The 24,290-nt window shown below is 42.2% G+C and overlaps 1 protein-coding gene across 1 annotated transcript; it reads left to right on the forward strand.

Annotated features, from left to right (window-relative positions):
* The first annotated feature begins 2,949 nt into the window (after positions 1-2,949).
* On the forward strand, positions 2,950-13,826 carry LOC143773301 (lysozyme C-1-like). Its single transcript, XM_077260786.1, has 4 exons — positions 2,950-3,120; positions 6,798-6,956; positions 7,601-7,679; positions 13,636-13,826. The coding sequence occupies exons 1-4, from the start codon at positions 2,982-2,984 to the stop codon at positions 13,694-13,696; spliced, it is 438 nt and encodes a 145-aa protein (XP_077116901.1). The 5' UTR covers positions 2,950-2,981; the 3' UTR covers positions 13,697-13,826.
* The last annotated feature ends 10,464 nt before the right edge of the window (positions 13,827-24,290 follow it).

A 24,290-nucleotide genomic window follows, 5' to 3' on the forward strand; every position in this document is an offset into this window, starting at 1 on the left:
TATAGTACAAAACATAAAGACATCTGTTTGTGAACAGACAAATAAAGTATTGTCTTTAATTTAATTTTTTCTATTTTTCCAGTGGCATTACTTATTATCCCATATTCACATTATCACTTCAAGGTCTATAGCCATTTTTTAAATTTTTGCCTCAACCTTTGAATCCTGTTATATGGTTACAACCCCCCCACCCCCACCCCTCCCACAATGGTTTTTTTTTTTTACTTATTTATTTTTTATTTTTCTGTTTTTTGATATTTTTACTTTAATTGCCTGTAACTATAGTCGCTTTGTATATGATCAATTACTTTGCTCCCTTGTAACACTGGTTTTGCTTCTTAGATTGTAATAAATTAAATTAATTTTCACCATAAATCTCAAGCGTGTGTCCTGATCTTCTGATTACCCATGATTTTTTGAGAAGATGTACAGAAAAAAAGAAAAATAAAGTTCACAAACCCTGATTGTGTGTTTCGCCTGCTGCCATTTTCCAGCTCCAGTACTGGCATTGGCAATAAGAACAGGAGCCATGTTATCTAGGATAGCTTTGTTTCTGAAGTTGTGCCTTGATAGCTCACCCTCTCCAAAATTTTTGTAGTCAAGCCAAACCAGCTTTCAAATACAAATATGATCATATTTTTCCTCAATGCTCCGTTCCTTTGATAGTTTCATTTCTTAGATTACTACGATATTATTTGAATTATTATAAAAGAGTTTTTGTCCTTTTACACAGAGCACAATGAGGTCTATTTAGCCCTCTAGATACATTTTATTTTGAGCTTCTGTTGGATTTAGATATAATTTGCAATAAGAGATGATAATTTTATTGACCTGCAAATCCAGTATGTTCTGAATATTATCACTAATTGTAATCCTGCGTTAAAGATTAACATTAAGCATGAAGCAAAAGGCTTATCGGATCCGACGTAACAATGATTTTAAAGAATATGCAACATATATCTGTTTTATAGTTATTACTACAGTACATGTGTGATAAGACTTGGCACTAGTGGGTGAGCAAATATTGTCAATTTATGCAACCACCAAGATAACGTCACATTCCACATGCATATAAGCAAAGCTTCCTCCGTTATAGGCTCACTCACGAAAATCCTGTTGGACAGTAAGTATTACTGACTCTGAATTTCTTTGAACATGTCTCCTTTGTTAGGATTTTAACACTTTCACAAGCTTTACATCTGACTTTCTTTAAAAAAAATTTTGTATTAGAATATTTTAGCGTGTATTGGAGACACCCATAACTCCTTATCGTGATCTCACCGAGTTACAGGACTTATAAAAATCCAAAGTTGCATTAATAATTCTGCAAGCTTCGAAACTGAAATCTCTTAGTATTTTTAGGCCACATTCACATGGCCAGTAAACATCCAGTAAATGGAGCCAGCAGCAATCCATTGAACAAAAAAACACAACAGACACAACATTATTGTCCATAAATGAAATAAACAGTGCCCAAATCCAGGTGAAAAAATCCCAAAAATGTATGTTATTCTTCCATAGATGTGACGTTTTGACCTGCCATAGGTCTTTTTCCAGCATCTCGAACTGCCATAGGTCTTTTTCAAGCCTCTGTTCATGCCATAGGTCCTTTACAAGTAGGCTTGAAATAGACCTATGGCAGTTCAAAACATCACATCTAAAGCAGAATAAAATAAGTTTGGGGGATTTTTTTCACCTGTATTTTACCAAGTGGACTTCTTGGGACTTCTCTGACGGTGCTTCTACAATTGGGCGTAGTTGCCCTATATACTGTACCTGTCCATATTGGAGAGCTGCGAGCAGTTTTTTTACTTATGTAACAATTTTATCAGTTTAAAAAAATTATTTAAATTGGATCCATTTTTTTTTTTATTGAAATCTATGGAAAACCATTCCATAATCCATTAGAAGTATTCTGCTGTGTTCCGGGACATAGTGCGCCGGCGCATGCGCACTAATGCTTTTCGACTTTGCCCGCAGTCGGGCAAAGCATACTGCACGTGCGCAAGGCAAGATTGCTGTGCTCACGCGTGAACTATGAAGGAAACCGACAGAAATTCCAGAAAATATTGCGCCCAGTGGGAAAGGAAGGGGTGAATAAAAGCTGAGGAAACACCGCCCATGGACCGGACAGAGGGCCTGCCAAATTCAGGTGACAGAGTCCCTTTAATGATTGATGGGTATCCCAGCTGTGGGATCCATAGAGATCATACTTTCTATTTGCTAAGAATTCCTCTTTTAGGTCCTCCCTTGCTTATTTAGTCTAAAGAAATTTTCATCGTAAGTTATGGTGGCACCAGGCTGTCTTCTGTACTCAAGCTGTAGCTCAGGAGGGAACATTTAACAGATGGAGTGGTTTTAGTCATAATAACCAGACCATGGAGCCTATGAGGGCCAAAAAAGGTCCCTATAAGTGATGGGCAAACGTGTGCCACACTTATCGATACTCTATCAAGCATTGGACTGCTATATTGATCATCGGGAAGTGATGAATATCACATGGTGCTCGAGTGCTTGTTTCCCGGAGGCTCCTGACTCAAGAACTGGTGGAAGAGAGACACACTCTCTCTGGGCCTCACCAGTCCACGATCTTCTGGTATAAGTGCTCAAGTTCCCCATTCACTTCAATTTTGCTTGCTACTCAAGTCAAGCACGTCTGCACTTCCAAAATGCTTTTCACTGCTCGATCATCACTAGTCCCTATATAAGAAGACATGTACTATTAAAAACCTATGATAGTTGGAGTCCCAGTTGGAGACTTTTCATTGGGGTCTATAAATTTCAAGCTACACCACTTCTCCTTTATGTAATGATCCTAGGAAAATGAAGAAAAGCTGAAAAGTAAGGGTTCTGTTTAGAATATAGAAGCGTAGAAGCCTGATAGTCTGGCAGTAATTAGTGTATACAAATTCAATCATTTTTTCTACTCTTTAATATTTTAACAGAAAGTATCTGGATCCTTGACAACTTGCTAAGCAAATATGAAGGTCTTTCTCTGCCTCAGTTTCCTTTTCTGCTTGTATCTTGGCTCAGAAGCGAAAGTCTATTCCCGTTGTGAGTTGTACAGAATCTTTCAGCAAACTGGTCTGGCTGGATATCGTGGCTACAGTGCTGCAAACTGTATGTATAAAATAACCAGAACAAAGTATTATCTATCAGTTGTACTAAGCTAACATTTTTTTGAGCATGCATTGGCACTGCATCTGCAGTTTGTTACAGCTGCTTGCAGAGGTTGTCGCTTACAGAACCAATATTAGACTACAACCTCTGCAATCAGCTGTAACAAACTGCAGATGCAGTGCCAATGCATGCCCATCAGTGCATGGGCATATCTATAGCGGAGCGCATGACAAAGTTGCATTCAGGCCATGGTACCTGATGGGAGATCTAGGGTGCCTCTGACATATTAATAGACTGAAACCAGTATTATCATTGGCACATGGTGCATTGCTTTAAATTAAACTACAGAGCTTCCACCTTTTTTGAATAAGGGCAAGAAAACCCCAACAGGAGCAAAAGGTCCTGTCAGATTCCTACAGATTCAGAAACCCGACATTATCATTTTTACATGCATCTGTGACATGGGAGGACAAAACGTGCTGTAACCTGGCTGTAGACAGCACTTAGCACTATTGCTGTACACAAAAGAGGACATTTAAGTGCCTCACCCATTCCCACCATAGCTACTGCTTTTTTACCTCTGCTTGCTTGAATTGGATCTACAGAAACCCTTATCCTGTTTCAGCTCAGGGACTCACCCAGATTGCTAAGATAGTTTATAAAAAATCTGGTCGGATGTCAACTATGGTAGACCTCCAGTACAACCTGGAGACACATTTGATAAGTATGTATGTCAAGTGCTAGAGTTTAGCAAGTGTCAACAACTGTACTCCATGGAAGCCAGACAAGAGTATTGTGAATTTCCAACCACCTGTCGGCATCCTGGGAGTCTGTCCTAATTAGTAAGTATTCTAGGTCATGATGTTGCTGTGACATAGCGCGGAATAACGGCAGGTAGGAGGTTCACAGTGCTTTAGTCTGGCTACCATAGTGCATTAGTACATGGAATAACTGGAGGACAAAAAAGTGCAATAGGGTCTTATTCGATAAAAGAGAAAGTGTAAAAACAGGGAAATTGCTCACCTAGTACAGTTATGTATCAAACAACAAGGAAGGAGCATGGATAAATGAGTGCAGCAGATCCATGGGTAAGGGAACCATAACGATAAAGAAACATTGATAATATGTGGTTCCACTGCGTGGCTGAAGAAAATCAAAAGTAAAATTCCATGAGACACAAAAAAAACTGATACAGTTTTATCATCAATGAGTTTCCATGTCATCCAATTTCTTCATCAGGATATAACCACACTGGACTCTGGTAATCAGAGGACGTGACAGTTTGTTATAGAGCAAGGAGAGACAAAGCTAGTAATTTTATATATTTTACTCCAAAAGGTAGGCAGTGTTTACAGAAGCATAAAAAGATATTATAAAAGTAGACAATAGGGTTGAGCGACCTTTACTTTTATAGGATCGGGTCGGGTTTCACGAAACCCGACTTTTTCAAGAGTCGGGTCGAGTGAAATCGGCCGATCCTATAAAAAAGTCGGGGTCGGGGTCGGCCGAAACTCGAAACCCAATGCAGTGCATTGGGTTTCCAATGGTTCCCAGGGTCTGAAGGAGCGGAAACTCTCCTTCAGGCCCTGGGATCCATATTTAAGTGTAAAATAAAGAATTAAAATAAAAAATATCTCTATACTCACCCTCTGCCGGGCCCTGGTACTAACCGGGAACCTTCCTTCCTTAGAATCAGCCTTCCATGACCTTGCGGTGACGTCACAGTGACGTTGCGGCTTGTGATTGGTCCGCGGCCGCCCATGTGACCGCTCGCGCGACCAATCACAAGCCGCGACGTCACCGTGACGTCACCGAAGGTCCTAGAAGGGCTGATTCTTAGGAAGGAAGGCTGTCGGAAAGAAGCCGAGGGTGAGTATATTCCTATTATGTATATACTCACCCTCGGACATGCCCTGCTTCTTTCCGGCAGCCTTCCTTCCTAAGAATCAGCCCTTCCAGGACCTTCGGTGATGTCACCGAAGGTCCTGGAAGGGCTGATTCTTAGGAAGGAAGGCTGCCGGAAAGAAGCCGAGGGTGAGTATATTCCTATTAGGTATATACTCACTCTCGGACATGCCCTGCTTCTTTCCGGCAGCCTTCCTTCCTAAGAATCAGCCCTTCTAGGACCTTCGGTGACGTCACGGTGACGTCGCGGCTTGTGATTGGTCGCGCGAGCGGTCACATGGGCATGGAAGGCTGATTCTAAGGAAGGAAGGTTCCCGCTTAGTACCAGGGCGCATCAGAGGGTGAGTATGGCGATATTTTTTATTTTAATTCTTTATTTTACACTTAAATCTGAATTCCGATACCAATTCCCGATATCTTAAACATATCGGGAATCGGTATCGGAATTCCGATTCCAGATTCAGAAGATCGCCGACTTCATGGCCGACCCCACACAGGGGTCGGGTCGGGTTTCATGAAACCCGACTTTGCCAAAAGTCGGCGACTTCTGAAAATTGCCGACCCGTTTCGCTCAACCCTAGTAGACAAGTATCGTATGTACAGTACAATTACAAATAAAATGGGATGAAAGTTGAAAAACACTTACATTTCGTTCATATCATTTCATCTCATGGCTGACTGTGTGCTGTGGGGGAGGGGCACACATTTAGATGCATCACACACCTGTCTCCCAGTTAGACCCAGGACAAAGACTAGTGAAGACTGATGTCTCACTTACTTATCTCCCAGTTCAAAACCAAGGTACTCCCCCTGTGGTGACCTCACTCAGAGGCTGGATCCTCCCCTTCCTTAGAGTTATGACAAACCATTTCTATACATAACTCGCTGTATGAACCTCGTATATGAACGACACAATGATCAGGCTGTTCACCACATCAGGGGGTTCTTTTAAGTATAAATGTGGTGTAGATACATGACCCGCTTATGGAGAAATCCACTCCATGCAACTCGTTGGGTTTAGCTCCTAGCAATTTCAGTGAGCTATGGATCTCTCGGTGGACATCCAGAATATATAATTCTTATATCTCTTGCCCTGATCGGTGCCAGTATAATAACTTTAAAAGAACAATAGAGTACCATGCATTTTGGAAATGGCTGTACCAGTTTTAGCTAGTGTCAGGTGGGAGGGGGGATGAGGGGTTTAGGGAGAGGCTGGCTTTTACAGCCCAGAGCCATAAAAATTCCTCTTTCTGACACACTGGTCTCCCATTATCACTATATAGCAGGGGGCAGGGAGTTCCCTGCAGGCTAAGAGAGCAGAAGAGCTTTCTAGGCAGAGTGAAGGGGGGATCTAGAAAAGCCCACAGCATGTGTCTGAAAAGTCATGGACCTTTTAGGTATATACTCAAAACATGGCATATTCATATTATGGTGACAATATTTTACTTCTTTTTTTCACTTCTTTGAGCAATTAATAATGGGTTGTCCAAAAGTGGACAAACCATAAGCTCACCACCTTAAATTCACCACCAGCAGAGGGATGCACACATGCTTGAACTATTTCCAGTTAGGCAACCCAACTATTTACATATGCTACTTAAGAACTTGCAGAACAACGTGTGATTGGAAGATCATCCTGAGTTTACAATACAATGAAATCCTTGCTCATCATATTTGATTTGCTGTCTATGCTCAATTAAAATGTGCAGCCGACAGAATTATTAGAGATTGGATGTCGGTATGATTACACTGAAATGTTATCCTATTTTCAGGGATATGCCTTGCCTTCTATGAGAGTAACTATAACACAGCCGCTGTAAACAACAATGGTCCAAGCCGTGACTATGGAATATTTCAGATCAACAGCAAATGGTGGTGCAATGATGGAAAAACTGCAGGAGCAGTAAATGCTTGTCGCATCAGTTGCCAAAGTAAGTATGTTCACGGTGGCTCAGTGGTTAGCCTTGCAGACTTGCTGTACTAAGATCCTAAGTTCAAATCCCACCTAGGAAAACATCTGCAAGGCGTTTGTATGTTATCTTCATGTTTGTGGGGGATTCCTCTCATACTGCAGAAATATACTTATTTCTTACATACTAATCTTCTTCAGTGCTGTGTTTTCACATAGTTAAAGTTTCTTCAGCATTTTTTGGCATTTCCTTTCCTGTCCGTATAGCTATGTATGAAGCTGTGATATCCTCTCACTATCTAAATTCACTCTAAAAGGGCTGCTGCATTCCCTGATTTTGCTTTTATACAGGCTACAATAATTTCTCCTGGTTGGTCTTGATTTACCATGTAGTATCATAGCTGCAAGGCATGATAGGGAACCTTTTGGCCTTGCCCAAGATTATGTGATCATTCTCTGGCCATTTTAGGTGATTTTTGCTAAAGGATAGTAAATAGTTCACAGTCACTGGGAAAAGCTCATTCCTAAATATTTGACACAAATTCAATTTGCATCATATCGATTCACTCATGTTTATTGCTTAGCAAAAATTTTACCTAGATAACCCAATTTCAGCGTAATTAAAGTAACAATATTGATAGTAATTTACATATATATGTTTTTTAGGTCTCTTGAATGATAACATTTATGATGATATCGAGTGTGCCAAACGAGTTGTCAGAGACCCCAATGGCATCTCAGCTTGGTAAGAAATTCATATATATTCTAAGAGATATTCTCTGTACAGTTAAAGGGTTTCTCTTCGTCTTTAGAAGAGACCAGAATCTCTATCAAACAATTCAATGAAATGATCGTACAAAAATAACAAAAGATGAAAGAAATAATATGTATGCTTCACAGTGAGTAGTTCATATTTTGGCTGCAGAATTGCTGTTTTTCACACTCATTTTGGTGGCAGAATTGCAGTTTTTCACACTCTACCCAGAAAAATTACATGACAATGAAAAATTGAAAAACAAAATCCTGAAACAAATTAAGATCCCACTTCCTGCAAACCTGAGTGTCAGAGACTTTTGCCACCTGCTACTTTGCAGTGCCACAGCCCATGCGTGAGTGCATCGTCTTCATGGCACAGAGCAAAAATGGGCACTGTATGCCCGCCCCTGTCAAAGGAGGAGCAGCTTTCCTCCAACTGTGCTGCTAGGATGTGTGATAGAAAACCTAAAAATGTGATACACAGCCAGATGGTATGGAAAACAGAATAATAAGTAGCAAATTATATAAATATCTTAGAGAATTAATAAAAGGAAAGGCCACCAGGTAGTGAAAGAGTACAGGACAACACAATAGGGTATGCATATACATCTAAATTCCAATGATACAGACATAAATAAATAAATTATACAATTCAGTACACAATAAAATGATTTGCTGTGATAAAAAATAATAAATAAACAAAATATGGCTAATCAAATTGCTATGTGTATCAGAAAGTATAAAAATAAGTATATCTGTCAAAGTAAAGTACTATAGTGATATCATATGTATATATATGCAGTGAATAATGCCATGGTCAGCTGCTGACTTTTGTGGTACAAAACAGGAACATCAACAAACAATGCAGCAGAGTCAATAATATATAACCCCCATGGGGATAATAAGTATAGATAAACAAGTGTCTTATGTATTGAAAGAAAAATAACCAGCCTACTAAAGTGCTAATGCATAGTAAAGTGCTGCTGCAAGAAATAGTCCTAATGCATACCAATGAATGAGGTGCTCACCAAGCTACATACCACTTTGTTTGACCCTGCACATGCCCGACGCACGTTTCGCCCTCTTCAAAGCCAAGGCAAAACACTAAAAGTGAGATTGTCTCTCTTAATTGTTTTAAAATCCTCCACCACCAGCTTTGTAAATATATCAACTTATGGTGATAGTGACTAAGAAGGGGAACATAGTTGATTTAGGAGTAACGGGCGGGGGAGAAATACCTCCAAGTCCTTGATTAGATTCACTTTCCTACTCCTCCAGAATACGGATTGCCTCGTGATTCTGGTCTAATCCTGCTCCTGAATGTAATTTTTAAACCCAGTTTACTGGACAATAGATGGAGGTCCTTCAGAGCTGTAAAAAAAAATCTAAATTACTACAAGGTACAAATGACAAGTCCAGACCTAACTCCTCCTTTTGTGCCTCAGTCCTAATAACATATGAGGACAGATTGATTACCTCAAAAGTGTTTTTTTTTTGGCTTTATTGTCTCTTTGAGAGGATGCCATCATTTTCAATTTGTCGCTAAATCTTCCCCTACAAACCTTTTCCAATGTTGGGTGTAATAGTACGCCCATGTTGGGCTCCCCCTGTTTGATACAGGCTACAGGGCTGAGCATGCACCATTCCAGTCACAAGACAGCTGGTCTATAAAGCTGACATGTGCCCGCAACAGGCACAGCAGGAATCGTGATTCACCCGCTGCTGTTAACTAGTTAAATGCCACTGTCAATCTCTGACAGCGGCATTTAACTCATGCTTACCAGAAGTGCGTTGCTAATCCCTAATCGCTGGTCGACAATGGGTCGGCATGACAACCAGAGGTCTGTGGCAGATCTCTATGGTTGTTATTTCCAGATTGCTATAGGCGCTCATAGCAACTGAGCATTTCTGCTACAGACAGGTGATCTGATCATCACCTCTGTGTAGCAGAGGAGATCAAAGCATTGAGCATAACAAAAGATAAAAAAAGTTTTAAAAAAAATGTACGTAAAATTTCAAATTGCCCCCCCTTTCACCCCATTCAAAATAAAACAATAAATAACAATTATACACATATTTGGTATTGCCATGTACAGAATCGCCCAATCTATCAATATAAAAAAAATAACTTGATTGCTAAACGGCGTAACGAGAAAAAAAATAAAAGCGCTAAAATTAAGGTTTTTTTGGTTGCCGCTACATTGCAATAAAATGCAATAATGGGCAATCAAAAGATCATTTACACACCACAATGGTAACAATAAAACGTCAGCTTGGCACACAAAAAATAAGCCCTCACTCAGCCCCAGATCACAAAAAATGGAGACGCTACAGGTCTCGGAAAATAGTGCCATTTTTATTTATTTTTTTAAGAAATTGGGGATTTTTTCACCATTTAAATAAAAAATAACCTAGACATGTTTGATATCTATGAACTCATAATGACCTGGAGAATCATACAGGCAGGTCAGTTTTAGCACTTAGTGAACATGGTTAAAAAAAACAAACAACCATCGAACTGCACATATTTTGCAATTTCACCACATTTGGAATTTTTTTTCCAGTTTTCCAGAACATGATATGTTAAAACCAATGGTGTCGTTCAAAATTACAACTTGTCTAACAAAAAAAAAACTTTCACATGGCCATATTGAAAGAAAAATAAAAAAGTTATGGCTCTGGGAAGAAGGGGAGATAAAAAAACAAATTCAAAAACTGAAATATCCCTGGTCTTTAAGGGGTTAATGCAATGGTCCCATTAATGTCACTTTTCAAAAAAGCAGTAAAGCCGCACCCTATAATTATATAGTCTCTATGGACATCGGGGCGCATGTCCTCACCAGGGGGTCCATCCCAGATAGAACATCCAAATCCAAACTGAAGAAAAGGACAGCGCCACACCGGATAGTGAAAAGCAGCTCACATATTTATTCTGCCTTCTGCGGCAACGTTTCGGTCCAAAGACCTTGTGCTTGACAAAGGTCTTTGGACCGAAACGTTGCCGCAGGAGGCAGAATAAATATGTGAGCTGCTTTTCACTATCCGGTGTGGCGCTGTCCTTTTCTTCAGTTTCCATTAATGTCACTGTCACGGGTTCCTTCTCCGGTATCACACAATCAACAGAGCAAGAGAACAGTGAACAATTCCAAGACCTTTATTTAGGCAAAACACGAAAGGTCCATATATACGATCCATCACACAAAGGATAAAATATTCCAGAACACGAATGCATTTCAGTAACAGGATAAAAGTCCAACAATCCAGCACAGAGGATAACAGTCCATATTCCCTTCTTTCTCTCTGATGTGCTGTGTTCACTTCATAGTTCCAAACAAGACTGCTCTGTGTCTCAACTCCCCCCTCATTCACAGGTTAGGGGGGTGGGTCGCAGGGGCTCATTGTTTCAACAAGCTAGGTCAACATGTCATTAGCATATTAGCAAACAACATTGTTCACTGACCCTGTGGAGAGATAACAATACAGAACTGTGGGGAGAATATCAGATGGCAAATAACAACTCAACACCATGAAAATAAGTAAAATAAAATATACACAAAATGATACCCACATAACATATCACACCATCACAGTCACGTTTACACGTTATGCATTTAATCAACATTTTACATCAGTATTTGCAATCTAAAATAATTAGTGGAACAATCCGAGGAAGTGTATGATAAAAACACGTCACCACTTCTGTATTTCTCACCCACTACTGGTTTTGGCTTATAAATACTGATGTAAAATACTGACCAAATACTGAACCTGTGAATGTCACCTAAGGGCTGAAAAATCTGATTGCATTCGGACCAATGTTATTCAATGAGGCAGTGCAGATCTGCATATTTTTTCTCAGTTGTATTCGGCATGAGAAAAAAATCACACTGAGATCGGACAATGCAAGAAAAAAATCGCATGCCAAAAGAACCTTCAGTGTAGCATCCGATTTTTATGAATACATTACAATTTTGTAGCACAAAAAACTGTAAATCGTCCTGTAAATGATTATTCACATCACCAAGATCCTCCCCCAATATATAGTAGGTGTAATAAAAATAATATTAGCAAATACCTCAAATTCGAAATGTAGTATAGTTTTCCTGATTCACCATGTCTCTTTCCTCATGTTGCAGGCAATGCTTGACTTTAGGAATCCATGGTTACAGCCACTAGCAACTAGCTTACTGTCACTATATGGATGTTCGTAGCAATGGATACCTAAGATCCTGCAATGTCTGCAGATGAGGAAAGAGACATAGTGAATCAGAAAGACTATACTACATTTCTAATTGTAGGTATTTGCTAATATTATTATTAATATTATACCTACTACATATTGGAACAGGATCTTGGAGATGTTAATACCCCTTTAGTAGCTGCTGCGTCAAAAAAATTGTCCTATTTCCTGGATGAGAATGGGACTGATTTTTTTATACACAAGTGTGAATGAAACCTACATACACACAGCTCTGCTACATACACATTTATACATACACACATATTTGCTACATGCACATTTCTAAACATAAACACACACAGTGTACACGTGACATTACCACATTTTGCAGTTACTTCCAAGCATGTGATTCATCATATGACCTGAAAGGTCCTGGAACTAGTTGGGTGAAAGGTTCATCACCTGCTCAGGATGTACAGCCTCTGTGCAGAATCCAGTAGAATCCTCTCTTATGCTGCACTGACCAGATAGATCAGTGTAATGATTATAAGGGATAACTCAGAAGATTCTCTGCATGGAACAAGACTACAGGACACAGTTTTATAAGTGGTAAAGTCTATATTATAACACAGTGATTCAAACAGGTGCAGAGAGAAACTCAAGTCCACAACACTTGGTGTAAATATTAAACGCAGCTTAACAGTCTATAGGAAACTTCAGAGGAAAATGCAATCTCGCAGAAAGTCTATGACGCACAATTATTCTTGAGGATACTTGACATGAATAAGTCCTTGGTAGTCCAAACACAGATAGATATGCTTATAAGGCAGTTCAAATAATATCTTAGCACAACCAGGGAGGCCTGGGTAAAAGTCTCAGGTTTAAGCAGAGCAGCAACAGCTTACATGTCCAGCAAATGCAGATGGAAACAAACACAAGCAGCCAGATGGAGGATTACTGGAAAACCGATGTATGCAGCAGAAACTCAGAGCTGAGTAGCAGGATCTCCACACAGGTTCACAGGAGCAGATGCAGGTGCAGGTGCAAAACCAGGGAGTCATCAGGAGCTGGATGCAAGGGAGAATACTCTAGCACAGACTAAAGGCTGGGGTGGAGTTATATACCAGGAAGACACAGTGCACGAGACCAAAGACACCATCTTGGAAAAGGGCAGTAATGCACAAAAGGTAATCAAAATGTTCAGAGTCCTGACAATCAGTATGAAGCTGGAGGCGAGAGAACAGTGCTCTCAGTGGTCAGTAGGGATGATATGTCAGTGTTCTCCTCTGTCACAGGAAGCTACTTCCTCACTATAAGACAAACACACTATTTAGCAGGATTTTCTTTTACTAATCAGTGCATCTTTTAGCCCCAAAAATACTATACGTATATTGATATATTAGATACTATGCACAGAACAGTGGTCTTGTCAACTATACCCAAGTGGCCATTAGCAGACCATAGAGCAGTTACAGGAGCCGCCACAATTATTATCTATGTATAAAAGAATATAAGAAATAAATGAAGTGTCACATTCCACAAAGAGTCACAGTTATGGAAGTTCTGGAATCAGAAAATTATGTAAAAATAATGTTGTCTACTGATGAATATGTAGCTACATGCATCACACTTACATATCTGATCCCGTATAAAGAGATTTTTAAAAATTGCTGGATTGGAGCTTTAAATCAAATGGGATGTATTTCTTTTGTCAGTAGAAAGGTCATATAGGTATTTGTTAACATTTAATTCTTCTTATTCACAGGGTTGCATGGAGGAATCACTGCAAAGGAAAGAATCTGAGCCGGTTTTCAGCAGGATGCTAAATAGTTCAACATATTTAATTCACCCATCATTATCATTGCATGTCTGTAATTGGATATTACACAATAAATACTGAATGGCAAATGATTTATGAAGGATTCTATTTATCTGTGGTCATTCATGGTTGGAAAAGAAGTTAACATTGTCGGTGGTAAAGAGTCATCAGTAGACTTATTAAAAAGAAATAATAAAAAAGACACACAAATTAAAAACCAAATCCAGAAAACCAAAATTATAAAAAAGGAATGAAACTCAACTGCTAATTCAAACCATCAGCCACAACCAATTTTTAATGTCCTGGGGAGGGAAGAAGGTTGTCACTCAGGATTTTACGGTACATGGCTCTATCCATTCTCCATTTGATGTGGTGAGGTAGTACTGTGCCCTTAGCAGAGAAACACCCCCAAAATATAATGGTTCCACCTCCATGCTTGATTGCGGGGATGGTATTCTTTGGGTCATAGGCAGCACTTCCTCCAAACACCACGAGTTGAGTTAATGCCAAAGACCTCAATTTTTGTGTCATCTGCCCACAGCACCTTCTCCCAATCACTCACAGAATCATCCAGGAGTTCATTGGCAAACTTGTGATGGGCCTGCACATGTGTCTTCTTGAACAGGGGGACCTTGTGGGCACTGCAGGATTTTAAACCTTTACGGCCTAATGTGTTACCAGTGATTTTCTTGGTGACTGTGGTCCCAGCTGCCTTAGGATCATTAACAAGTTCAACCCATGTAGTTTTAGGCTGATCTCTCACCTTCGTCATGATCAAGGATACCCCATGAGGTGAGATTTTGCATTGTGCCCCAGATTGATGTCGATTGGCAGTCATTTTGTATTTCTTCCATTTTCTTACTATTGCACTAACAGTTGTCCTTCTTCTCACCCAGCGTCTTACTTATGATCTTGTAGCCCATTCCAGCTGTGTGCAGGTCTATGATCTTGTCCCTGACATCCTTATAAAGCTCTTTGGTTTTGCCCATGTTGCAGAGGTTAAAGTCTGACTGATTAATTGAGTATGTGGATAGGAATCTTTTATAAAGGTGACTATGTAAGTCAACTGACTTTAATGCAGGTAATGAGTTGACTATTAGTGTCTAACTGAACTGTAGGAGCCAGAACTTTTAATGGTTGGTAGGGGATCAAATACTTATTTCTCAATGCAAAATGCAAATAAATTTATAGAATTTATACAATGTGATATTTATACTATTTTTGATATTCTATCTCTCAATGTTAAAATTAACCTACCTTTAATATTATAGACTGTTCATGTATTTGTCAGTGGGCAAACTTGCAAAATCAGCAAGGGATCAAATACTTATTTCCCCCACTGTAAGGTAGTACATGTCTTAATGATATAGCAGGGGTTGGGGTAGTCCCCCACATAGAATATAATGTAGCCCCCTCATAGAATATAACGCAGCCCCCATATAGAATATAGTGCAGCCGTCATATAGTATAAGGCAGCCCCCCACATAGAACACAAAGCAGTCATATAGTATTATGGCCACTACTTACCCACTCACTGATATACACTCACCGGCCACTTTATTAGGTACACCATGCTAGTAACGGGTTGGACCCCCTTTTGCCTTCAGAACTGCCTCAATTCTTCGTGGCATAGATTCAACAAGGTGCTGGAAGCATTCCTCAGAGATTTTGGTCCATATTGACATGATGGCATCACACAGTTGCCGCAGATTTGTCGGCTGCACATCCCAAAGATGCTCCATACAAGGCAGGATGGATCCATGCTTTCACGTTGTTTACGCCAAATTCTGACCCTACCATCCGAATGTCGCAGCAGAAATCGAGACTCATCAGACCAAGCAACATTTTTCCAATCTTCTACTGTCCAATTTCGATGAGCTTGTACAAATTGTAGCCTCAGTTTCCTGTTCTTAGCTGAAAGGAGTGGTACCCGGTGTGGTCTTCTGCTGCTGTAGCCCATCTGCCTCAAAGTTCGACGCACTGTGCGTTCAGAGATGCTCTTAGGCCTACCTTGGTTGTAACGGGTGGCGATTTGAGTCACTGTTGCCTTTCTATCAGCTCGAACCAGTCTGCCCATTCTCCTCTGACCTCTGGCATCAACAAGGCATTTACGCCCACAGAACTGCCGCTCACTGGATTTTTTTTCTTTTTCGGACCATTCTCTGTAAACCCTAGAGATGGTTGTGCGTGAAAATCCCAGTAGATCAGCAGTTTCTGAAATACTCAGACCAGCCCTTCTGGCACCAACAACCATGCCACGTTCAAAGGCACTCAAATCACCTTTCTTCCCCATACTGATGCTCGGTTTGAACTGCAGGAGATTGTCTTGACCATGTCTACATGCCTAAATGCACTGAGTTGCCGCCATGTGATTGGCTGATTAGAAATTAAGTGTTAACAAGAAGTTGGACAGGTGTACCTAATAAAGTGGCCAGTGAGTGTATATTGTATTTTTGGGACCATAAAAAAGCACCTAGGCTTTGGAGGAGGAAAATAGAAAAAAAATTAAAGTAAACCAACCTGGTATATATGCAGTTGTGCTCAAAATTTACATATCCCGGCAGAATTTGTGCTTTCTTGGCCTTTTTTCATAGAATATGAATAATAACACCAAAACTTTTTCCCCACTTATGGTTAGTGGTTGGGTGAAGCCATTTATTGTCAAACTACTGTGTTTTCTCTTTTTAAATCAAAATGACAATCCAAAACATCCAAATGACCCTGATCAAAAGTTTACATACCCCATTTTTTAATACCGTGTGTTGTCCCCCCTAACATCAATGACAGTTTGAAGTCTCTTGTATTAATTCTGGATGAGGTTCTTTATTTTCCCAGATGTAAAGCTGCCCACTCTTCTCGTCAAAAAGCCTCCAGTTCCTGTAAATTACTGGGCTGTCTAGCATGAACTGCGCGTTTGAGATCTCCCCAAAGTGGCTCAAAGATACTGAGCTCTGGAGACTGAGATGGACACTCCATTACCTTCACTTTGTTCTGCTGTAGCCAATGACAGATCGACTTGGCCTTGTGTTTTGGATCATTGTCAAGTTGGACAATCCTCCTCTGTGCTTTACAGTAGAAATTGTGTTCCTTTCAACATGAGCCTTGCTAACCTCTCTCCAAATATAATGTTTGTGGTTGTGGCCAAAAAGTAAAATTTTGGTCTCATCACTCCAAATTACTTTGTTCCAGAAATTTTGAGGCTTGTCTCTGTGCTGTTTTGCGTATTGTAGGTGAGATACTTTGTTTCATTTGTGCAGTAATGGTGTAATAATTATAGGGGATAATTCAGGAGACTCTTTGCGTGGAACAAGACAACAGGACACAGTTTTATAAGTGGTAAAGTTTAAATTATCACACGGTGATTCAAACAGGTGCAGAGAGAAACTCAAGTCCACAACACTTGGTGCAAATAATAAACGCAGCTTAGCAGTCAATAGGAAACTTCAGAGGTAGATGCAAACAAACAGAAAGTCTATGAAGCACAGTTATTCTTGAGGAAACTTGACACAAATAGATCCTTGACTTAGTCCAGACACAGATAGATAAGCTTATAAGGCAGTTCAAATCATATCTTAGCTCAACCATGGAGGCCTGGTTAATAGTCTCAGGATATTGCAGACCAGCACAGCTTACATGTCCAGCAAATGCAGATGGAAGTAACACGAGCAGCAGATGAAGGATTACTGAACACTGGTGTATGCAGCAGGAACTCAGAGCAGAGTGGCAGGATCTCCAACACAGGTTCACAGGAGCAGGTGCAGGTGCAGGTGCAAGGCCAGGGAGTAATCAGGAGCTGGATGCAAAGCAGAATAATCTAGCACAGACTGAAGGCTGGGGTGGAGTTTTATAGCAGGAAGACAAGTGCACATGAGACCAAAGACGCCATGTTGGAAAAGGGCAGTAATGCACAAAATTAAAAAATGTTCAGAGTCCTGACAAATGGCTTTCTTCTGGTGACTCGAACATGCAGCCCATTTTTCTTCAAGTGCCTCCTTAATGTGCATCTTGAAACACACCGCTAGATTTTAGAGAGTGATGTATTTTAGCAGATGTTATTTTGTGGATTTTTTTTTTTTTTTTTGCATCCCGAACAATTTTCATGGCAGTTGTGGCAAAATTTTTGTTGGTCTATCTGACTGTGGTTTTGTTTTTACAGCCCCTGATTTTCCATTTGTTAATAGCAGTTTGAACACTGCTGACTGGCATTATCAATTCCTTGGATATCTTTTTGTATCCCTGAAGGCAGCAAGGAGCAGCAGAGCGCGAATATCCTCAACAGGCTCCCAGGACCTGTCCTCTGGGCCATAACCCTTCCAGTCCACCAAATAAAACTTTTTCCCACGTAAAACCTTGCACCCCAAAATAGTGTTCACCTTGTAATCATCCGAAGGTGAACCCGATGTCTCGGCAGATGACACGGAAAACCGGGACATGTGTACGGGCTTTAAGAGGGACACATGAAAGGTGTCGGTGATACCTAGGCATGGAGGAAGGGCCAGATGGTAGACCACGGGGTTAACCTGTTCGAGGACCTTGAAAGGTCCCAAGTAGAGAGGAGCAAACTTAGTGGACTCAACTCGCAGCCTAATGTTATGGGCGGAGAGCCACACTAAGTCGCCATAAGCAAAGGTCGGAGCGGGGCGCCGGGGTGCATCAGCGGAGGACCTCATTCTCTCCTTGGAGGCCTGGATGGCATCCTGAGTGCGGTCCCAAATATCCCGTGCCTCCACAGCGCAGTCTGCCACCCTGGAGTCGGTGGAAGACACGGGCATAGGCACAGGAACCCGCGGATGCTGACCATAATTAAGGAGGAATAGAGTCTGACCAGTGGAGTCGGCTACAGTGTTGTTAAGCGCAAACAAAGCCCACGGTAGCAAGGATGCTCAGTCATCCTGCCTGGCAGAAATGAAATGTCGCAAATATGTGACCAAGGTGTGATTGGTCCTCTCTACCATTCCATTTGTCTCGGGATGATATGCTAAAGAGAGATTTAACTCAATGCTGAGTAAACGACAAAGCTCTCTCCAGAACTGAGATGCTAACTGGGGACCCTGGTCACTGACAACTTTGTCTGGCATACCGTGTAGGCGGAAAATGTGTCTTATAAACAATGCTGCCAAGGCACGTGCAGAAGGTTGAAGCGGCACCAGGTGCACCATTTTAGAAAAATAGTCGGTGATTACCCAAATGATGGTACAACCACGAGACTTGGGTAAGCCCACCACAAAGTCCATCCCGACCATCTCCCAGGGCCTGTCTGCCACCAGCAGAGGATAAAGTAACCCAGCCGGCCGTTGTTGAGGATACTCATTTTTGGCGCAGGAGACACACGCCCGAGCATAGTCTCCGATGTCACGGGCCATATGCGGCCACCAGTACATCCTCACCAACAGCTCAGATCTCCTCTTGGTCCCAAAATGTTCACCCACGCTGGATGAATGAGCCCAAGAGAGAACCTCTGGTCACAAATTAGAAGGTACAAAAGTCTTGCCCGGGGGCACCGACTCTAGCGAAACTGGAGCCACGGTTCTCAGGGTCTCAGAAGGAACAATAAGCCAAGGCTGCTCTTCCTCCTCCTCAGAAGACACAACGGAGCGAGAGAGAGCATCAGCACGAATGTTCTTCTCCCCAGAGAGATAATGGAGAGTGAAATGGAACTGGGAGAAGAATAAGGACCATCAGGCCTGGCGAGAATTTAGCCGCTGAGCTGTTTGTAAGTACACCAAATTTTTGTGGTCGGTGAAGATTTGGAAGGGAAAGCAAGCCCCTTCCAGGAGGTGTCTCCACTCAGAGAAAGCCAACTTCATAGCTAGCAACTCCCTGTCCCCGATGGAATAATTCCTCTCTGCTGGTGTGAAGGTCTCGGAAAAGAAGAAGCAGGGATGCTTCTGACCTTGAACATCCTTTTGGAAGAGAACTTCACCAGCACCAACAGATGAGGCATCCACCTCCATTATGAACAGCTTATCTACATTGGGGAGATGTGGGATGGGAGTGCTAGCAAAATTAGATTTTTTAGAGAGGAAGGCCTTGGAGACTTCCTCTGACCACAATTTGGGATATGCTCCTTTCTTGGTGAGGGCTACCAAGGGAGTTACCAAAGTCGAGAAATGTGGAATGAACTGACGGCAATAATTAATGAACACCCTAAAACGCTGCACCGCTTTGACAGTATGAGGTTCCTGCCAGTCTATCACAGCCTGTAGTTTGGCAGGTTCCATAGCCAATCCCTGTTAGAGATGATATAACCAAGGAAAGGCAAGGACTCCTGCTCAAACACACATTTCTCCAACTTGGCATAAAGAGAATTTGCCCGTAAGAGGTCGAAGATCTTGCAAACCTCTCTCTGGTGGGAGTCAATATCTGGAGAGTAGATGAGTATATTATCCAGATAGACTACGACCGAGGTGGAGAGCATATCCTGGAAGATGTTATTCACAAAGTATTGGAAAACGGCTGGGGTATTACAGAGCCTGAAGGGCATCACCAGATATTCATAATGCCCATCCCTGGTATTAAAAGCCGTCTTCCATTCGTCCCCCTCACGGATGCGAATCAGGTTATAAGCACCCCGCAGATCTAATTTGGTAAATACCCTTGCTCCCAGTAGCCTATCGAAGAGCTCATATATCAGGGGCAACAGGTGCTTATTCTTGACGGTGATGGCGTTAAGACCACTGTAATCTATGCATGGACCTAGTTCTCCGTTCTTCTGCACGAAGAAGAACTCACCCCTGCAGGTGACACTGACTTCCTAATGAACCCTCTTGCCAAATTCTCCTGGATGTATTGGGACATAGCCTCCATCTCCGGGAGAGAGAGGGGATAGACCCGACCCCGAGGAGGTTCAGCTCCATGCATGAGGTCAATAGGACAGTCATATGGGCGGTGAGGCGGAAGGGTCTCCACAGCCTTCTTGGAGAACACGTCTGCATAGGACCAATAACACTTGGGGAGGGAAGTAAGATCTGAGGGTATCTCTGTAGTGGAAACCTGAACGGACTCCCTCACACATCTGCCCTTACAAGATTCACTACAACCCAATATCCTTCCTGTGGTCCACTCAATATGTGGGGAGTAGAAACAGAGCCAAGGTATTCCTAGCAGAATCTCATCTAGTCCCTCGGGAATGACAAGAAGGGAGATAATCTCCTGATGGGAAGGGGACATAGATAATGAGAAAGGGATGGTCTGATGTGTGATTTGTGAGGGCAGTGTCGACCCATTCACCACTCGAACAGTCACCGTTTGGCGAGCATCACCAGGAGTATTGCGTGGCGCTGAGCAAAGGCAGAGGACATGAAATTCCCCTCTGCTCCAGAGTACACACAAAGCTCAACTGTTAGAGTGGACGATCCTAAAGAGATCATCCCTTTAAAGGACAACTTGGAGGAAAATGCCGCTGTGTCTAGTGAACCTCCTTCAATGGTTACTAGACGCGATCGTTTCCTGACTGCTGAGGACATTTATTGGCATAATGTCCTAACTGTTGGCAAATATTACAAACCATGGGTACTCGAGCGGCCCGGGACTTAGGTCCCACTTGAGAAACCTCCATGGCCTCATGGGCGTTGGACGCCTGAACAGGAGATTCCAGAGAGTTGGCGAAGGTAGGAGCCAACCGGAACCTCTGCCTACACTGGGTCCGCTCTAACCTCCGCTCATTAAAACGGAGGTCGATGCGGGTAGAGATTGTAATGAGCTCCTCCAGTGTGGCAGGAATCTTCCTGATGGCCCATCCTTCACATGGTCTGCCAGTCCTTTCCAGAACACCGGAATAAGGACTTTATCTGGCAACTCCAGCTCTGATGCCAGAGTCTGGAATCGGACGGCAAACTGGCTGACTATGGACGAACCCTGTGTAAATGCCAACAGTTGGAGCACCATATCCGTGGGTGACACGAGGTCCTAAAAAGACCTGTTCAAAGTGTACAGGAAGCGAGGAGCACTCTGCACCACATGATCATCACGCTCCCACAGGGGCTTAACAAAAGGGATATGATAAATCCCACCTTAGCCCATTCCGTAGGAAAACGTGCAGCCAGAAGCTCTAGATGTATGGTTCACTGGCTCACGAATCCCCGACATAGCTTACTGTCACCAACAAACTTGTCTGGTAGCGGGAGACGGGATAAAGTCGGAGCAGGGGTGGCAGAGGACAAACTGGCTGCAGCTACACTAGCAGCCTGAACAGCGACTGCGGTTACATCCACAGCTTAGGTTGTGCGCTCAAGAGCCGCCAGCCTACCCTCCAGCTGCTGGATGTACTGCTGTAGACGCTGATCGTCCGCCATTTTCTAGCTAGACCCTGGCGCTAGTATTATGTTAGGACTGGTGAAAGCACCAAGTTAATATAGGTGTTATAATTGGTGCGTTCGCAGCCCCGGGTCCACCGTGCAGGAGAGAACCTGCTGCTATTAGATGACGGCACTATATGGTGGTATAAGTGAACTCAGTTACTTCACTGAGTCACACTGAAAAGAACACGCTGTGCCCTGTTAGCGTCACAGAGGAGCACAGCTAACTGCTGAGCTGATGGCAGTCAGTGGTCATGCAAACAGAGAAGCATACATACAAACTCTTCACCGGAGGTGGCGGTATTCTAGGGGCTTATTTCAGCCAAACCCTATCCACATACAGGCGCAACCACAAATAGCAAGCTCATAACATGAAGTGATACTAGCACATGGCCGTGCGGCCATGCAAACCTTTTATAGCTGCAGCAGCTTCAGGACCTTCTTAGAGGACCAATGGAAGCTGCTACTATACCAGAGCAACTTCAGGACCTTCCTAGAGGACCAATGGAAGCTGTAGCAGTACCTGAGCACTTGACCCCTGACCTCCAATGAGAGGTCTTACCTTGGGTATTCTCAGAAGGGAAAAATCAGGACTTAGTCCCAGAGACGTCTGCTCGCTGATGACCAGTACTGGCTACAATGGCTGAGCCTGGGAAAGCAGCGGAAACCGTCCGCACAGTATAAGGCTAAGCCAGACGCTGGGACCGATGTCTCCGCTGAGCAGGCTCCACTGCAGTTGGAGAAGAATGGGAGACTGCAGAGGAGGTGGCTGGAGATTCCCCCTGTGAAGAGGCAGGAACTCGACCCCTAACACAACGTTTTGCTCAAAATTCATACACAACATATTTTTGGAAAATAACGTTTTATCTATTTTGGATATAATACCACCACTATCAGCATGGTAGGTCGGCGGTGATGGGATGCCAAATTCAAGAACAGCAGCATCTAAAATAGAGATATCTGACATAAAATTGGATAACTTTTTACCAGTTATGTCACAATTCCCTTCTGTGATGCTATTAAAGTCCCCATTTAAAGCTGTAGGTATTTTTCCCAGGAGAAACAAACTTAGCTTTTCCAAAAGAGCCAGCTGCTCATTTTTTTGTCTTTCCCTTATGGACAGTACACATTAATAATTCAAACCCATCACCCCCTATAGATAACATGTGCAATTATACATCTACCTACCTCTTCCACAGTGTAGCTATCTAGACTAATATCCCTACATCATCATTTCTATTAATACATGAACTGGACCACACATGCTGCCCATAAGGCCAGTCATTATCACTTGGGAGAGTCCACAATCTCACATTCCTGAAGACAGAAGATATCAGCATTCATCTGTTTGATATAATTTAGGACAATTGCCCTCCTAGATTTGAATTTGGAGAGCGGTCAGCAAGGCCTAAGATGAAAGGAACACCATTCCTACTGTAAAGCACAGGGGTGGATCACTGATGTTTTGGGGATATGTGAGTTACAACGGCACAGGAATATTGGTCTAAGTAGAAGAAAAGATGAATTCAGCATGTTATCAGCAAATACTAGAGGCAAATTTGCACTCATCGACCCAGAAGCTGCGCATGGGACGTACTTGGATGTTCCAACATGACAACAATCCAAAACTCAAGGCCTAGTCGACCTGTTATTGGCTGCCTTGTCTGTCTATGAAGTGCACATGGTACATCACCCAACATTCCACACAGACTTTCCTCTGCTCCTAGCATTCACATGGTATTCCTTTCAGCTAACCCCAGCTTACCCCATGTTATTTATGACATTGTTTACTTTGGCTTGATTGTATGCATCTGGTCCATCCTTAATTCTCTGACCAAGAAGAGCAGAGACCACTCCTCTCTGCTTCACACCTGAATGCACTTAGTTGTACATATATTGCATAGTACAAGTCTGCAATGACTTTAGTCTGCAGTGTGATTCCTATAAGTGTGTCCTAGAAGTGTGAAGATTAATTTAGAATTAAAACCAGAATTGAACCAGAAGGGAACTGAAGGTAACTGGCCAGTCACTGTAAACAATGTTTCTGTTTGTTGTCACTCTCACCCCTATAATCCTTCACTTTCTGCAAACTCCCCTAATCCCTACTCCTAGTAAAGAATTGTTCATCTCCTCTTCAATCCTCCCCATCCATTTCACCTCCTCCTCAGAACTGTTCCTCAACATACAATCCTCTGTCTTCAAGCACAGACAGCCACCTCATGCCCTCTCCTGCTCCCACTTGCTAACACTTCCCAATGCTGGTGATATCTCTCCAAATCCTTGTCCTCCTCACCACATCCCCAG

The sequence above is a fragment of the Ranitomeya variabilis genome, chromosome 5 (genome assembly GCF_051348905.1).
Source record: "Ranitomeya variabilis isolate aRanVar5 chromosome 5, aRanVar5.hap1, whole genome shotgun sequence".
In the NCBI taxonomy this organism is placed as follows: domain Eukaryota; kingdom Metazoa; phylum Chordata; class Amphibia; order Anura; family Dendrobatidae; genus Ranitomeya; species Ranitomeya variabilis.

Bases quoted from the DNA above. Each gene is read 5' to 3' on its own strand.
- LOC143773301 (XM_077260786.1), top strand. From the start codon at position 2,982: ATGAAGGTCTTTCTCTGCCTCAGTTTCCTTTTCTGCTTGTATCTTGGC. The intron at 3,121-6,797 runs GTATGTATAAAA...TCCTATTTTCAG, and splicing joins TGGCTACAGTGCTGCAAACT to GGATATGCCTTGCCTTCTAT. The intron at 7,680-13,635 runs GTAAGAAATTCA...TCTTATTCACAG, and splicing joins CCCAATGGCATCTCAGCTTG to GGTTGCATGGAGGAATCACT.